The sequence below is a fragment of the Halichoeres trimaculatus genome, unplaced genomic scaffold, assembly GCF_033239565.1.
Source record: "Halichoeres trimaculatus isolate MK-OKI-2021-1 unplaced genomic scaffold, fHalTri1.1 fHalTri1_scaffold_1, whole genome shotgun sequence".
Lineage (NCBI taxonomy): Eukaryota > Metazoa > Chordata > Actinopteri > Labriformes > Labridae > Halichoeres > Halichoeres trimaculatus.
The window spans coordinates 13518160-13536535 of record NW_027437179.1 but is presented as its reverse complement, the minus strand read 5'-3'; the positions used below and the strand labels follow the sequence as shown (position 1 = coordinate 13536535).

The 18376-nt window shown below is 39.8% G+C and overlaps 1 protein-coding gene across 2 annotated transcripts in view; it reads left to right on the top strand.

Annotated features, from left to right (window-relative positions):
• Positions 1–18376, top strand: part of cadpsa (Ca2+-dependent activator protein for secretion a) — a 235265-nt gene that overhangs the window by 52191 nt on the left and 164698 nt on the right. For both annotated transcript variants that reach the window (XR_012598251.1, XM_074669555.1), the window contains exon 3: positions 4010–4342. Coding sequence is in view for 1 of the 2 variants with exons in the window: in XM_074669555.1 (XP_074525656.1) it covers positions 4010–4342 (333 nt within the window). In the remaining variant the exon portion in view is untranslated. The remainder of the gene's footprint in view (positions 1–4009; positions 4343–18376) is intronic.

Here is an 18376-nt window from a genome sequence, read left to right as displayed (position 1 = left end):
CGGCAAGGTTCCAAACAGCTCAAACAAATACTATAACCACTCGGAGACACTAGAAGGTCTATTTAAGCCTGACATAAAACAAAACAGTGGATCAACGCCATGTGTTTTTCTTTTTGCAGATATTTGATATGCTGATATTTTATGACTCATATCCATTTATTTTCTACACACCTAATTACAGAGGTCATCAACTCTCTTGTATGTTTGAAATAGTATACAGTACTATGGTGCACACGCTTATTGAATTGTTTATGTAATATACATTTCTCGAAAATTAGAAAAATAATGAATGAAAAACAATGTGTAACAGAGAATGTGCGGTTTAATCAAGAAAGCAGCAGCCCATTATTTTATTGGCTATTATATCTGGGTTAATCTGCATGTTGGCCAATATCCAATATTTTGGTTTTAAGCAACTGTAGGCCGATACCGATAACGTGATGATAGTATAATGCCTAATATCATAATTTTGCACATTGGATAAAAGCCGCGTCAGAAAATGAAAGTCCCCCTGCATCATATGATGCCATGTAAGCTTTACCGAAAACAGCCTCTTCTTGCTCTAAATTTTTCCTTTTTGTTTTGTAAAAATTATCAAATCAAAGCTGTTATCAGACAATGTTAGACGTTAATTTAATTGTAAAATGTAATTTGCAATTTTTGACATTGTCCGGCCAACATCCATTGTAGCTCACCTGAAGTGTCATGGTTTGGTTGTGCTGGCCAGCCGTTGAGAGAGGACGTGTAGGACCACCACGTCTCTGGTGGCAGCCTTCCCTAGTCCCAGGAAAAATGGTCGGCCTGGTCCTTTCCCAGGAAGACCGAACACTCTGGCCCTCCACAGTCCATGCAGCAAATAACTAATCTTCGAAAAACAGTCCAAAGAATCAAAAAAATCTCCTGGGTCCATTGTTGGGTCAGTTCATTCTGTCATGGTAACCCACAGGAAAAAAACAAGCAGAAGGAAGACCCAGTAACAGGTGTCAAACACATGTGTGAAACAAAACACAGGTGAAACACGTGGGGGAGTCAAACAAGAGGAAAACACAAGGAACAACAAAGTGAACAGAAAGCCCAAGGGAAAACACAAATCAAGAATAACTAAGATTAACACAGAAAACACAAGACAGGAATCACAAAAAATCTCAACTTAAAAACTGAAGATATACAAGAACACATGAGACACAAGAAAATCTAAAAATACACAAAACATAATCCAAAACCAAACCATGACATGAAGACGGCCCAGAGGCCCATTGAAAACATCCACCTCCCACCTCCTCTGGATGAACAACAGTATGTGTTCATGCTTCTCAGAAATCCATGCCTGCAAATCAAACCTGTCTGCTCTATTAAAACACTGATAGAAGCTGCACTTCTCATCCCTGAGGCCAGCCAGCTCTGTTTGTACAGTACATCTAAACACAGAGACAAATTAAGCTGGTTTACTCAGGCAAAGACAAACAGTCGACTGTCATTTAAAGACAACAAGCAATAAAAACAGCGTGATACAGTTAGTGCGCGGTCACGTGGCAGAACTAAAGGTTCAGGTTTGCCTAAAAGGAAAAAAGGGAATAGAATTAAAACGAGAACTGACTTTTGTTTTGAACAACAGATACCAGATTATCTGTAAAACTCAAAGTTCATGTGCATGTTTTTCTAAGAAACAAACGCTGAACAATGTCTGGACATTTAAAGGTGCCATTCAAGGCCAGAACAAAAACAAAGAAGTGTGTGTGTGTTGGGTGTGTGTGTTGGGTGAGTGGTGCCGACACGTTGACTGGCACCTCCTTATCAGCTAATGTGGCACCATGAGTAAGCTAAATGAGAGCGCTGTGATATTTAAGAGAAGAAGCTGGTGGCACAGGTTGTCCAATTCAATTAAACTCTAAAGCTCTCAGCTCGGCTTTAGCTTCAGGCTACATCTGATGGAGGCCGACACACACACACACACACACACACACACACACACACACACACACACACACACACACACACACACACACACACACACACACACACACACACACACAGGTGGAGAGACAGGAGTATAAAGATCGAGGGAAATGGAGACAGAGGCTTTAGAAAGCTCGGCAGGTTCACTGGCAGGTGACAGACATTTACGTCCATCAATCAGCAGCTTGTTTACAGTCTCTTCAGCCACATCTCACTAAAACTTTTCCCCTTAATCATACAAAAATCATTCTTTTGTTACATCTGCCAAGGACATTGTGTTTTTGGGATAGTTTGTTTGTTTGTCTTTGAACAACATAACTCAAAAAGTAAAAAACTGATCTTGATGAAATTTTCAGGAAATGTTCACAATGGGAAAAGGAGGAAGTGATTATATTTTGGAGCTGATCCAGATCACCGTCTGGATCCAGGACTTTTTTTAAGGATTCTTTATCATTGTGAGATAGAGCTGTTTTCACCATATGTGTATATATCTCCACCATAAATGGTCAGATTGCTTTGCAAAACAATACAAGACGAGGTCACCATAATTTCTGACAGATGTAAAAGTATTATCCAGATCCTGGAAATATTCTGGATACTAACATTCGGAATATGAAATATGTACTTGGTCATCATCATTTTCAACACTGTCAGGTAACAAATTATCGTACAAACCTGCAACTAACACCAAATTGTAGCAGACAGTCTGCTGAAAGGGAGTATAACATTAAAGTAGGACTAAAGTGTTGGTGACAATCCCAATGTGCTTGGAGGAGGTCTGTGCTCTCTGAGTGCTTGTCTTGTTGATAATTGGACCAGAATGAAGGTTTAAAAACAGTGGTTAATAATTTCAGTGGAAATATTTTATTCCCCTTTTTGGATCATCCATTTAAAGATTGTATTTGGATTCGTCAAAAACATAAACTCAACTGAACTCATTAATTTATAGAGCACATTTAAAACAACCAAAGTTGACCAAAGTGCTGTACAGATTACAAGCAGCACATATAACACAACACAAAACTAAGATTTTAACCCAGAGAAAATTTAAAAACCTCAATTGACCCTGCAGGGTGGATTAGTAAAGGCAGGTTGTTCCACAGCCGGGGGGCAGTTGACTCAAAAGCTCTGTCACCTTTAGTGTTGAGGTTTTGGGGGTGACCAGAAGCAACTGATCAGTTGATCTCATTGTCCTGACAGGGACATGAAGAAGTTTGTTCAGGTATTCAGGGGCAAGGCCATAAAAAGCTTAAAAAAACAAACAATAAAACTTTAAAATCTGTTACAGAGCTTTGAGAAATTATTTCAAACACCAACCGTGAAATCTTTTACTCTAGACCTGTGAGTTTCGAACATTTTTGGACTGCAGTTTGTCTTCTGCAGTGGAGGAGTTTCCCTCCTCTCACATGGGAGTGAGCCCACTCACTACACACTTACCCCAGTTATTATATTCTCACTTTATTAATCATAATCTTACACCAAATGTCAATGTGGGAATGACTCCTCTGATGAAAAAAATGACAATTAATGGACACGTTCAAAAGAAAAATTATCTTTTTTTTTTTCAATTCTAGTTAATTGTTGGTTTCTAAATGTAAATGAGGCAGCTTTCAAACACCTTTAAAAGTCAATTTCTACAATGTTAACATTGTCCCCATACGTGGATTGAATGACTGTCTTTTGTTTGATTGATGTTATCCTCACAGCACGCAACATGACTTAACGCCAGTGACAGAATTAACCAAGAAGAGGAAAAACGTAGCCATCTTGGACCCCTTGGTGTCCCAGAATCTTGGAGCCAAAACCATGGCATGAATGTTGAAAAATTGCAGACTGTGTCCATGGTGTTTGGACCAATCAGGATCAAGTATTTAACACAGCTGTGTGATAAGTTAAGATAGCAGGAGTGAGTTTTTATTGTCGGTCAATTCACAGTTTTTGGAATTACAGCTTTTCAGGGGGAGACGAGACTTCCCTGCTTTGTGTTGGGGTTCTGCTCATAGATGTTTGTTAAATGAAATCAGCTAATCAACTGTTCTCAACTTGCCTGCAGGTCTTCCTTAAGAGCGACCGTGTGTCCAGGATGGTGCAGAGCGGCGGCTGCTCTGCAAACGACTCACGGGAGGTTTTTAAGAAGCACATAGAGAAGCGTGTGCGCAGCCTGCCGGAGATCGATGGCCTGAGCAAAGAGACCGTCCTGAGCTCCTGGATGGCAAAGTTTGACACAATCTACCGCGGTGAAGAGGATCCCAGGAAGCACCAGCAGAGAATGACTGCCAGCGCCGCCTCAGAGCTCATCCTCAGCAAGGACCAGCTGTACGAGATGTTCCAGCAGATCCTGGGCATCAAGAAGTTTGAGCACCAGCTCCTGTACAACGCCTGTCAGGTCAGTCCTGAAGGGGGAAGGGGGTGGGACTAAGTCTGAATTCTGGCTGTGCACCGAGCAGTGTTTGGATTTGATGATAGTTTGGCGTTGCCTTTTTCTTGCAAAATCATAATGAGGTTTGAAGTCACAGTTAAAAATCAGTACAAACCTTTGGGAGCATGCAAAATATTCCAGAAACCACTGTCTACACCCTCACCAAAGCTGCATGTCTGCATGTTTACTGTGAAGTGATCGCTTCATTCAAATCTTTCAGCCAGAAATGTAAAACATGAGACGAAAGCGTGTGAAGAAAGCCATTAAAACATGTCTTTGTATAGGTGCATAGGTTTATCAGATGGATGTGGAGGTTTTCTGTGGTAGTGTTGTGATGAATGGGAAGGAGTCCAGGCATGGAGGAGGAACAATGAGACGTGTCTCAGTGCGTAGATGTTCCACCCTGTAAGTGCCAGGTATTGTATCATGCTTGAGAGAAAATGAGTTGTTAATATATGCAGGCTGTAATGATAATAACAGGGCAGAGAGCTGGGCTGGAACAGCAGATTGATGTGGTAATGATGTGTCCAGAGGTCTGCAGCTGGAGAGCAGCCTTCAGCGTCTCAATATTTCTTTTGTCAGACGTGCAGAGGCTGTGGGGGACGAATCTCGCTCACCGCTAGAGCTCATTTATTCTGTTATCTTTTATTTTCTCTTTTTGCTGTTTCGGTCCAACACTGGCTGAGGGAGGGCGTCGCAGAGCACAGCGTGTGCACTTTAAATCAGCTAAATCTGGACACACAGTTTATCTTTGCTTTGTCACTCTGTTCTCTAAATAAACCCAGTTTTCACACAAAAATCACAGCTTTGTTCAAAGTGAATCAATCTGTAGATGCTACAAAAATAGAAACAATCTTATTTGGTGCTTTTTTATGTTGGAAGTGTGGCAGGAGATTTTTGGTACAAAACCACAGAACAGACTCAGTAGACACTTGGTAAAAAATTCACAAGTATATTAAAATTAGTTTTTGTAACACCTTTGTATGAAATCATTTTTATCTTGGTGACATAAAGGGGCTGTGAGGAGTTTCCAAGTCATCTTGAAAAAGTCTCTAGATATATGCTTGATCATAATCCACACTTTAAAATGTTATTATCAGTGCCAATGTTACTGGTTACAGGTTATTTTAAACTGCTACTTCGCAGCTTCCTAATTGGGTTGACCGGACCTAATTGATTTGCAGCACGTCTCTATGACAACACCATGCTGGGTGACGAAGTTTGTTGGTGACAAGAGAGCTCTGTGTTTTTCTCTGCTGAAAACGATTTCTGTGATTAATTTTGTAGTGATTGTTGACAGAGGAGCCTAACTGTCAGACAGGAAAAGGACGATGGAACAGAAGAAAGATAAACAGGAGAGTGATGCAGCCTAAGCTAAAGGCTAATTAGCCTTTAGCTTAGGCTGTATCACTCTCAAACACAGGGGTTAAACTGTTTGTGATAATGTTCATTCCAACCCACAGTCAGCAGATATTCTGCAGTGGTCTGTTCAAACTTGAGAGTCTATCAATAAAATGAAGAGTGAGGTTACGTTAGCTCTGCTTGAGACATGAGTGCTGGCATGCCAAAGCTAACCAGGATTTACTAACGTTGCACATTACAGGCATGTCTTAGAGCACCGGCCAGCTGCGCTAAATATAAACGGCTACTAAACTACTTAAAAATCGACAGTGTCAACTTGTTGTCCCGTTAGCATACAGATACGTTGGGCTGCCAGTAGCACTATAGCGGCTACTACAATGTTTGCTTGATATCACGTTTTCAAACTGTAGCGCTACGTAACTGTATTGATAAATACCTTACCTCTGTGCATTGGATCCAGTCAAAAGTTGTCTTGAACAAAGACAATTTGTTTCCATCCAATCTCCATTTAATTCCAAAACACACTAAATTATTTGCTCAAAGTAATTCACAACATTGTGCATAAGACTCCGAGCCAGAAGGTGGTGAGGCGGTCCAATGAAAACAGATTCTCCTCATGGCATATTTAAATGAGCCTTTTGAACAGTACCTAACGAAACTTTTGCACTGTCATGTCTCCAGAAGATGATGAAGATGAAGATGATGAAGATAAAGGGTTGCTCTTGTGTGCAAAATAATTATTTTTTCATAGTCAGCGCTTCACAAATGGAGGATGGGTCTTGTCCTAAATCACAGGAGCTTCTTGTCCTTAAAGGCCACCATAGCTTCACTGACAGAAGGGTTGAGCAAATGAGTGTTTCCATCTCCCCTTTTCTACACACTGTACCTTTGAACTGCTGAGTTTTGATCCCACCAAAACAACATGCAACATGGTTTCAGACATTTTTTTTCAACTGAAAAAGTTCAGGCTTTTGATGCAAAACAAGAAAGAAGCAAAATTATGACACGCATTTGTCTTCGGTCTTTAATTCCTTTCATAACGTCTAATTTTACTTAATATAACCTACATTGACCTGACTGGTGAGTAAAAATGGTTGATACACAAGTACACACATCTGCTTTAAAGTTGCCCCAACCTTTGTTTTACTGACACTCATACATCTCCAGTTTCATAAATATCTGAGTACATTTTGGACGCTTTTGTTTTTTATTTGTTGTTAATATTATCGTGCCATCTTAAAAAGGGCTGTGAGGACTATCTGGCAGAAGCTAGTATTTTCCTGGGATAAAGGAGCTGTTTCCCATAAAGCAAATGAACGGAGAGCAGATCTTCTTTTTAAATCTACTTTTTCTTATTCAAGACAACTTTTCCCAGGATGCAAAGTGACAAGGGGCTGTATTTTTTTGTTGTTATGTAGCCCAAACTTTGTGAACTTTTTTTGTAGTATTGTTTAGTAGCTGACTATATTTAGCGTTACTCACAGCTCATTGCCAAGACGTGTCTGCTACGTGTAGCATTACTGAATCCTGGTTATGTCCTTTCAGTGCTTGTCTACCAAATCCAACCTCACCAAGCAGAGCTAACGTAACCTCACTCTTTATTTTATTGATAGACCCTCAAGTTTGAACAGACCACTGCAGAATAACTGCTGACTGTGGGGTTGTAATGGAAATGAACATAAACAGCCACTGTTTTAGAAGCTGAGAAAAATTACAGTAGTTCAACTAAACCCTTCAACTAAACTAAGATCTCCTCTGCACTTCAGCAGCAGAACCAGTGTAGGTTTTGTGTGGTCATATTCTGTTTCCAGCTTTAACAGGATGACAAAACTTGCTCCATAACAGACTGCAGTAAATGATCTCTCAGTCCTCTTCAGGGTTTACCTCAGGGCATAGGTTTAACAGTTTGTGAAGGAACATCCCAGGGAATGTTCCTCTGGTTTCACTTTTGATTGATTCGACCTCCCTGCAGCTGTCTAATGGCTGTCTGACCCCAAAGCTATTATTCTTCCACTCATCCTTCCACCTTCACTCCCACTGTGGCATAAGATGTTTCACCTCTTGTTCTCAGTACAGCTCTGCTGACACAAAGTCTTTCCTGCTGCATCATAGAAATGACCAAAAGCAGGTCATGAAAAAGGGAAAAAAAAAGCTTTCATTCTGGGAGAATCTAATGCAAATGTACCATAGCACCAGATCAAGAAGCCTCAGGCCTGATTTTCATACATTATATCAACAATCATTTCAACTGTAGAATAATGTATGTAAATCTCTGTAAAGCTTTGTTTTAGCTGCTGTTTCTTTAAGACTCCCTGCACCACAAACCCCCTTCCCTCTGATTGGTCACCCCCTTGGAGGCCTGTCAGGGGCGAGGCTATGAGCAGACCTCTGTGTTTGAGGCTCGCCCCTCCAATGCGTCACAACCCAGTTAGGAGACCCTTATGTGATGACCTCATTTAAGAGAGTCTTGGATGAATCTTGTTAAGATCTCATGAAGACCTCGTGGTATTTTTAGAATGAACTGTTTTGATCAGTTTACAGACATATTTGTATGTAGTGGTTTGGAAATTTGCCTGTTAACATCCAGCATTGTGACTTTCCATTCATCAGCTGTGCCTTTAATTATGCAGATCTCTGAACCTTAATGTTAGTACAGAAGTATAGTGCATAGTTATAAAAGAAAAACTGAAGTATGACTAAACCATATTTATCTTTCTGTAAGAATGGAATGAGTGGAGTTTATTTTGCTTCCCTATCAGATAAAAAGCAACACTTCATCCTGTCAATCAGTGCCTGGTGCTGACGTCACAAATGGGGCTAATGCTGTGTGTGAAAACAGAAGCTGTCCAGATGGTGCAAACATAAGCAGCAGTACTGTCTGAACGGCTTATTTTGCTTTATAGAAATGAACATTACATAACCAACTACTTTAAACTCAGACACTGTGCCAATCTAGAAAATATATCAAATTTCTTTGTTCCTGGAGACCAGCAGCAATAAAACAATCAGCCAAGAAAAACAGCCACGTTATAGCTTTTTAGTCAAGTAAAGCACAGATTAAGATACTCCACTTATTTTCATTTGAGTTAGGATGAGGTAAAGAGGTGGGCCTTTAGCCACTTTGCAGACAGCTACAGGTTGTCTACCTGTCAGTCAGGTCAGAATAGAATAGAATAGAATAGAACTTTATTGTCATTCTAACACGTACAATGAAGTTGAAGTCACAGCAGCAATCAAGAAAACAAAAGTAAGAAAGTGTATAGAAAGTGCAAAAAGGTCCATGAGAAAATAGATGATGACAGCTTGTCTATCATTGTCCAGTTCAGCCAGCCTCCACCTCCACAGGGTCCAGGACTGAGCTTCTTCAGTCATGCTCCATCTCTGCCTCCTAGATCCTGTCTGCTCACAGCAGGTGAAGCTCTTCCAATGTGGCGTTGGTGTCTGATGTTAGCTCTGTTAGCCATGTCTGTGAACAACATGATGCTACTCTGCCCTCTAGTATTCCCTCTGTTGCTGGGTTAGCATGGCTAGCTCGTCCATCTTGTTGGAGATAGATCTTACGTTCCCACGTCATCCTCACCTCCTTCTCCTCACCTTGTGGGGAAACATCAGGCCTTACACCAGTTAGCATTCACATGCTACAGGCCTCTAACATCTGATTTCACATGTAAACAATGCAGCCATGGTTACATGTAGGATCTCCAGACAAACACAGGAGAAAAAGTTATAAAAATATCGCTGAAGCCATAAAAAAGTTTGGTGTCCATGACCAACAATGAACCATACAAAGTAATGATCCACTCCAAATACAAAGATTACGAAAAAGAGACGAAAAGAATTATAAGAAACGGACAAGGAGCTGCTGGAGCTGCTGCAAAAGACAGCCATAGCCAACAGGGCGGCACCTAGCAGCCATGCCCTTATGTGGACAAAACAGAGTTAAATAACTTTGTGCATAAAGTAGCCATTCAGACCCAAAACTTTTGTTTGTGAACCGGGCTGTTAACATGTGTATCAATCTTTTATGGCTTGGTGTGTTTGTGGTTTCTGTAGCCAGCCTCAAGTGGACTCCAGAAGAACTGCAGTTTTTAACGCTTTCCCATGGTCTTCATGGGCTTCTGCTAAAGATGGTGCTGCCAGCCTTTCCCTGCTCAAAGCATGATGGGATACCTGGCAGCATGGATAAGAGATACAGGCTGTTTTCCAACCTGCATACTACACTGGTAGTGCCTACTATTTTGCCCCAGATTCAGTATGTAGTAGGTAGTATGCGAAAACTTGCCAAATCTGCAGTATGCAACAAATCCCTGAATGTACTACTGATCCAGGAAAAAATCTCAGTATGCAACAGACCAGTCTACCTGGCAAAATGTTTTTCACTAAAATCTTCCACCAACACTGTGGCTGTTTTCGAATTCGCCTACTACATACTGCTTATGAAAGTAGTATGTAGTAGGCACTGCCTACTACATACTACTTTCATAAGCAGTATGTAGTATGACTGTTCAGTTGGGTTAATTTTTGTAGTATGCTACGCTGGTTTTCAGTTCGAAGAAAACGGAAGTTGGCTACGGCTGACTTTTTTTCCCAAAAAAACTTTATTGAAAATGTAGAAAATAAACAAACCACAAGTTACTTATCTGCAAATATATTGCCAGAGAGAGCATTTTATATTAACTTTCAGTGGTGGAGATGATGAGGATTTAAAGATAAAAAAAGAAATGGCTCTTATATTTATATTCCTCTGCTACTCCGGTTGTTGTTGCTCCACTCTCTGCCATTTTCACTTCTGATATGGGACCAGGCGCGTTGCATTATGGGTAACAGTATGCGAAGCAGACTGGTCCGATGCATACTGTGGATTTTTCCAGATTCAGTATGTCATCCGGGTGTTTTTCTCATACTACAACTCTGACATTTGTTCGCATACTGCATACTGCTTACTGCTTACTACATTTTGGTCGAATCAGTAGGCACTGCTAGTATAGTATGCGAATTCGAAAACAGCCTGTTTGTCTATGCAGATGGCAGATTTTGGTGAATTACTGCCATCCACTGGAATGAGTCGGCATTACAACTACAACACAACACTAACGTTAGACGATCAGTGAGATAGAAGTGAAATGATTCCAAAGAAACACATGTAAATCTTGTAACTTCCAGTTGTAAAACAAGTGTTCACTTCCACACAACCATCAGGATCCAGGAGACAGAGACTGAACAGACTGCTGGAGAAGCTCAGTCCTGGACCCTGTGGAGGTAGAGACTGGCTGGGCTGGAGAGTGGTGGACTGGCTGTCGGCATCTATTTTCTTGTGAACTTTTTTGCACTTTCAATACATTTTTTTTACTTTTATTTTCTTGATTGCTGCTGTGACTCCTGAATTTCCCCTCGAGGATAAATAAAGTATTTTCTATTCTATTCTATTAAAGCCCATACAAACCACTAAAGCCATACATGGATGATATGGAAGTGTTTTTTCCATTAGCTGTAAAAATAAAAATCAATCCCTTCCAGATTTATTTTTAATGTTTGTGTCCAATTAAAAAAACAAATGTGATGATTCTGCTGTGATATGATTAACAAAATAAGTAAAATATTAAGATCTACCCATAGTATGTTTTGTACATTTTTAATAAAGGCAAAATAAATCCACCATCTGTAAACTGAAAACCTGAGTATATCACTACAAAACAGACCAAACAGAGCAGTCATTATACTACATACTACATGCAAAAGCAGTAGGCAATATGCAGTGCCCACTACATACTACATTCAGATGTAGTGTGTAGTAGGCGGTTTGGAAAACAGCCTCTGTGTTATCATTATGTCAAAATCCTGGTTTAACACAAACTAAATAAACATGTGGGAGTGTTGTTTTTACAGAATAGACCATTTTTAAGACAAATAGTAAAGCAGCTGAATCGAGCAGTCTGTCTCTTGCAGTAATGTCTGCATTCACTCTGGTTGTACCCAGTGGGATGCAGACTGCAAGTTAAAACTTAGTGGGAGCAGGTGATGGTTGGAGTTTGGGGGTTAATCCATTTGAAAAGTTGCCAGTTAACTAATTATTTGAACACTTTTGTGAGGTTGTGTAATTGTACATCCTCACATTGTGTTTGTGAATATAATTAGATTGATCATGCAGCTCGAATCTGACCTCAATCTTCACCTTTTTCAATCAGATAAAATGAACGCTTGGATTCTTAAACCCTGAGAGCAGAGATTATTAAGTTTCACCTCCAACACTAATGGAAACAAGGATTTTTTTGTGCTTCCAGACTCTGTCTTCTGCCTCAGGTCTAAATTTTATTTGTGGTTTCCCAAATACCTGCCTATGTGTGGACGTAGCCTAAGTTAAGGGGACCTTAGTCAGACCTTGGTACCAGCTGTTGAAGCTCACCAAGTTCCAAAATCTCTAGAGGAGTTTCTGCATGGCAACACGTTTAAAAGTAATTTATTTCAATTCTACAATATTCAGACCTGGCAAACCAGGAGAAACTTTATTTTTAGTTTTTTTTTTTAGTTCTGGTCAAGTACTCCTGGGTCCTTACAAAAAGAGAGGAAAGACAAAGGCCAGTGGAGGGAGTGCAAATTGGAAATGGAGGAGGAAGAGGGCTGAACAAGTTAAAGTGGAGGTGGTGATTAGGAGGAAGCAGACAGGAAGAGAGGCCCCAGAATTACAAGAAACAAAAGACATCTCCACCAAATGAGCTATTTGTTTCCTAGTTATCAACGCTGGGAGTAAATATTGGCTCCTTGGTGTGAGAGCTGCTCTTCGTGGCTAATAACTGCCAATTAAAATCCAGCCGCACGGAGCTACAGTGAAATAACTCATGTCACAGAACGTATAGGCCCACTCCACCACCGAGCGCTCAGGGGGAGAGGAGGTGGAGATGATTTACGAGGTGTTAGTTTGAGAGGAGCTGCTGTTCCTGAAGAGGGAACATAAGTATTTAAAGACTCCTGGGAACAGACGGACAGCTTGTTGATTCATAGTTGATATGACACTTGATATTTTTATACAAACATTTAGATGTTCCTAAAACGCATGCACATCATTTTCTCGAACTCTAAACTCACAGCATAGCCTACGAGGTAATCCCTTAATCCACATTGTGAGCTCGTAAATCCCTCCACTAAAGAGATGTGGAAACATCCTTTGCCACACCAGCTTATGTTCAGACTTTAGCGCCATGCAGCAGGCTAATGCAGAGAGTGTGTGACTTGGAGATAACCCATGTTGGAGCATGTTTAGCCCAGATGCAGGCTGGGATTTGTCTCCTGCTGTCGTCCTTTTTGTCGCCTCTTTCTCTGTGTGGATGCCTCTGAAGAGCCAGACATGGCACTCCCCCTCCCTCCATGTTTCAAAGCAACATGATGCTGCTCTCATTAGTCAAGTGACTGCTGTCTGGCCTACGCACAACACAGCAGAGATGAGATCTTTACAGCTCAACCCAAGAGACGAGTGGGTATGAGCTCAGGATGTGCACAGCAAGTTTACTCTGCTATAGAGAGGAGCTGCCTTAAGTTTACACTGAGTTTAAAAAGTTCAAAACTTTTCATACCTGGGCCCTGTTCTTTATTTGTTGTTTTTTTGGGGGGCAAAATTCAGGAGCTGCAAAACAAACATGAGAATGTCCCACATATCTTAGTCTGCAACAGCAAAACAGGCTTTAATCAGTCAGAGCATTAATGTTTAATTATAGAGTGGCAAAGCTGAAGAGAGCTGCAGTTCCTCAAGTGTCCACTTGAGGCAGGCTCCAAAAGCAAAGGAGCCCAAACTGAAACCACTGACTGTATAAAACATGGATGTGTAACATTAATAGTAGTCTTTATTAATATAGCACTTAACAAAACAAGGTTACAGAGTACTTGACTTACAGAGAAGGCGTGAGGAGGGCGTCATAAAAAATGTAAAAATTAAAGAAGAGAAACAAGAAAATATATAAAAAGACAAAAAAAACACCAGTGCATAAAAGGAAAAAAAGAATCAGAAACAAACAGTTTAAAAAATCATTTTAAAAAAGTATAATTAAAAGATAAAAGATGAAACATTCTGGTGAAGATGCTGCCTGGGAAGCATTTTAAGGATTGAAACACACAGTTGACATCTCCTGTAAAAGCACATCGTTAAGAATTTGTTTGAATAGAGATTCAAAAGAGGACAAAGAGTCTGCCAATCTGATCTCTTCAGGACGGTTTCCCAGTGGGTGGGAGCTCTGAAAAAAGGTCAAAGGTCACCTTTGGTCCTCAGCCTTAATTTCTGGATGAAAAGCAGAGCTTCAGCTGAGGACGTAGTGTTGCTACCAGGCACTGAAAAGACCAGAAATGTACTCGTGGGCTCTAGTCACAATAAGATCCTAAAATGAATTCTAAAAATGACCAGGAGCCAGTGAAGAGAAGCTGAAACAGGAGTAATGTGGTCTCTTTTTTAGAGGTGTCGTGGTGCTGCGTTTGGCACTCGCTGTAACCTTCAACACATGTACAGAGAGTTACAGGAGTCCAAACTAGAGGAGATAAAAGCATGTGTGACAGCCTCAGGGTTTTTCTGAATAAAGTCGACCTAAAGCACTCTCATTAACATCCCCTGCTGAAGAGTGGTGGTTGGCCCTTGTTGAAAATGCTGGTTTGTACTAACATGGATAATGAAGAGACAGGCAAAGAGAGACTGAGGCAGACTTTTAGCCCCCACATTAACGGCTACATCAGTGTTTCTCAAATTGTGGTCCGCGGACCACTAGTGGTCCGCCAGTGCCCCCTAGTGGTCTGCAAAGACCATGAGGAAATTGTGTTTTTTTAACTGAACATTCACGAAAAAAGAGGTGGTGTGGGTGCGAGTTGTTCGGCTACTGCGCAAATTGATAAAATCTACAAAATTGGTTAATAAAAGCATTGAGTAATTTAATTCAATCGAAGTACTTAAGTATTTAAATAATACAAAGTTTAAGTATTTTGGAATAATGTATCAGTAATCTAGTTATACTCAGATTTTGAGGTCCATTTTCTCCCTCATTCTAAAAGAAAACAACAAATAAAACACCAAACCGTGAAGAAATAAGTCCAATTTTTTACTCAAGTCGCTGTCATTTTGAAAAAAAAAAACTTGCTCTAAATAAAGGGAATTAAAGAAATAAAATGTTTAATTTTTTTTTTTTTTAACAATCTGTTTTATTGGTTTTCTTCACAGTAAACATATAAAGTCACAGATTGAAATTTAAACATAAACAACAACAGAAGGAAAATAAAAAAAAAAAGGAAAAGAACCCTGAAACTCCCCCCTCCCCCAGGCTGGCACCCGTTACCTAAGCATATAGTCTGTAAATAGTTTGTGGTAGATTTTCAAAGCAAAAGTAAAACATGTTAAACAAAGACAGTAATAAAAGAACACAGACAAAAAAAGACAATTTCAACCATACTCATAGTAGCAAAAACAATTACATTAGAAATTTAAATAAATAAATAAATAAATAAATAAAAAAAGAACAATTAAATAAATAAAAAATAAAAAACACTCATGTGGACATTCAACTCACAGTAATCTGGCAGACTGTACTTTTAACATATGACATGAAGGGATTCCACATTCTCTCAAAACAGACATCTTTGCCTTTTAGAGTTAGCCTAATCTTCTCTAAAAATGTTTAATTTTAATAATAAAAATAATTGGTGTATAATCCATTTTCAAAATAATCGTTAGTTGCAGCCCTAGCAAGTTGTAACATGTATGATTTGAGTTTATAGCATATGAGTTTGTTCTCTGGGGTGTTCTTCTGGGGCTATTTAGCTAGTGGTGGTCCGCAAGAGTTTACTGGGGGAATAAGTGGTCCTTGCTCTGAAAAAATTCAAAAAACACTGGGCTACATCATGCATTGTCTCATGTGCCACAAACTAAGTTAATTAAACTTTTCTTTACCTCTTGATAACATCAAGAGTGCATTTTACAAACAAAGAAATGATGTATTGAAAACAGCATTTCTTTATTTAATCTCGAAACATGGGGCATCAATCAGTGGCTTATTATCATGTGACAGGCTCAGGTCTTTGTCAGTACCTCTTAACACTTATATTTCTGTAGATGTAGACCTTTTTGTTAAAACGTAGAGTATATTTCTGCCATGAAACTGCCCTCCTTTAAAGCACATATACACTGTTCCCACCCTGCAGAGTATGAGAGTTGTTGCTTTATTGTGTTGTTTAGGGGCTGAACACAGAGCTTGTTTTTTTCTTTAAGTGGAGCTCTGATGAATAATTTCTGATGCAACCCCAGCAAGTTGGATTGCAAGGTTGTTAATGCTCATGAGCTTTCAAAGCTGAACAGCAGGAAATTTGTTTCTTATGACCATTAGTTGCATAGAGAAAGAGACGGGGTATTACTGCAGCTGCAGTGGCGAGTTGTTTAGGGGTGTTTCTCAGCAGGCAGTCGGCTTGTTTTTGTGTGGCAGGAAAATTGAAGATGCATGTGTATGATGTTTACTCTCGATGTAAGTCTGGCTAGCTTTGTGTGGTTGTATATAAGTGGTCAAAAAACCAAAAGCACAGTCCTGAGGATGTAAACGGAGCAGAGTCATAGTTTAAAGGAGCAATCATTGAATGTGTTTTGATTCAACTGTCTCAGAGTGTTTGCACATTTCTACTCTGCAAGGTCTCATGAGAGTCTTTCGAGGAAAAGTAAAATATTTTCATTTGGTCTCTTAGAGGAACCTGGAATAAATATGTTTAAGAAGATGAGATGTTGGAAAGAATAAAAGAGCATCACTATCATCGAAAGGGTGCTTTGTTTATTTTTATGTTTGCAGCTCTTTTCTATATCTCATTTTAGCCTCCAAAGAAGGTGGCATGAATGCTACATGAATGATTTTTCCAAAGCAGAGGAATGAGACTGTAGAAGAAATTAGACTTTTGAAAGGAAAAATAATTTTTTGTTATTTTTGTCACCCGGCTTCACTCAGACTCTGGCTGCACAATGGCGGTGCCTCCAACAGGGTATTTTGGCTTCAAAACCGCACAGTGGTAAAAGCTGAAGCCACGCTGTCCTTTCTGTAAACAGTCCATAAATGAGACAGAAATACCGTAAACACCAAAACTCTATTTGAGAACTTAATTTCACATCTTTCTTCAACAAATGCAAACTTTCAGCCTTTACCATACAGGTGCGTGGATGAATGATTTCAGCTTTCCATAAAAACAGAGCACAAACCCACAACTCTGTTGGTAGACATGGCTGCATTGTGTCTAGACTTAACCTGATTAAAAGACTGTTGCTTGATGATTCACCTTTGGGAATAGAGAAGCGTTACCAAAATACAAGAAAGCAGTGTTTTGCATTTGGATAAACTCCATGCGTGTTGCAGCCGTGTTGTTTGTGCCATGACTTAAAACAGGCCTCTGATCGCCCACAGCGGTAAATGAGATGATTGTTCTCTAACAAACATCATGAAGAACAGCGGGTCAGAAAGCGAGCCTCGTCTCTTTTGATGAATGTGCCTTCGGCTGTAATGATGGCTGGAGCCGGGAGACAAATTGAATTGGAGGCCGTGGCAGCGGATGTGTAGTGATGGAAGAAGGGAGTGGGTGTTTTTTTTCCCTTTTTATCAGATGGGTTTCAGCCATTAGGGCTGTGGTGGAGAAAGCAGCCACTGAAAGCTTCTCACTGGTCACATCAGACCGGAGACAACACCCAGATGCTCGATGAGCGCAGAGGCCGCGCAGGAATCGATAGAAGATAATCAACAATGGATTCAATAACCAATTAAAGGATCAGTTTACAGGAATTAAAAATAGTTCAACAGTAACAGCCCTTTGGAGAAACAGACTGGGCCGAGCAGAGCTATGGCCTCAGTGAAGAACGAGTTTCAGGTTTCTCCTAAAAAATAATTATTCAGAACAAAGAAACCTGCATTGATAAACTATTTGCCAACAGCTTTCAACAGGGACTTGTCAGCTGAACCAAACTGGAGTTAATTTAGATCTTACATTTAGCAGATTGTCTTAAAAAAGATACAAACTTTAATTTCCTTTCAGAACCAGAAATACTACAACTGGTATGACTTATGCGAACTAAAATATTAATTGTGCCACTGTCTTCATCAAAGTTTAATAAGTAAAGATGATTATCCGGTGTGAATATTTTCAACAAAATAACCTTAAATTGTATACAGGTTTTGGGTATGTGCATCTTCTGATTGATGGAATAAAGAAAAGTTTTAAAAACATTATATATTGATTAAAAAAAATCATTTTTTTTCCTCAAATTTAAGTCTTTTATTGTAGTATTAGAAGTTGGGTTGGTTGGGAAATCAGGACTTGGTTCAGCACTAACATAACATTGAGGTTGACAAGCAGAAATGAGTTAAGACAATGATTTGAATGGGGAATTCAGCTCCCGAGCACTGCCAGCTGGTTCTCTGGGCAAGAACAAAGTTATCTTCATTTACTGTTGATGTGAATGCATTTACCATTGCAGTACGTTGAGTCTCAGGGTCACACTGCCCAAACAAGCTAGGCTTCAGGGCTGAAGTGTGCTTATGCATGGTACAGTTTGTCAGTGTGAAGCATACAGGGGCTGCAGAGAGATACATTGTGTGAGATAATTCTTCTAAGTGTCCAGGGAGTTATCTTTTTTTTTCGACCAAAAGT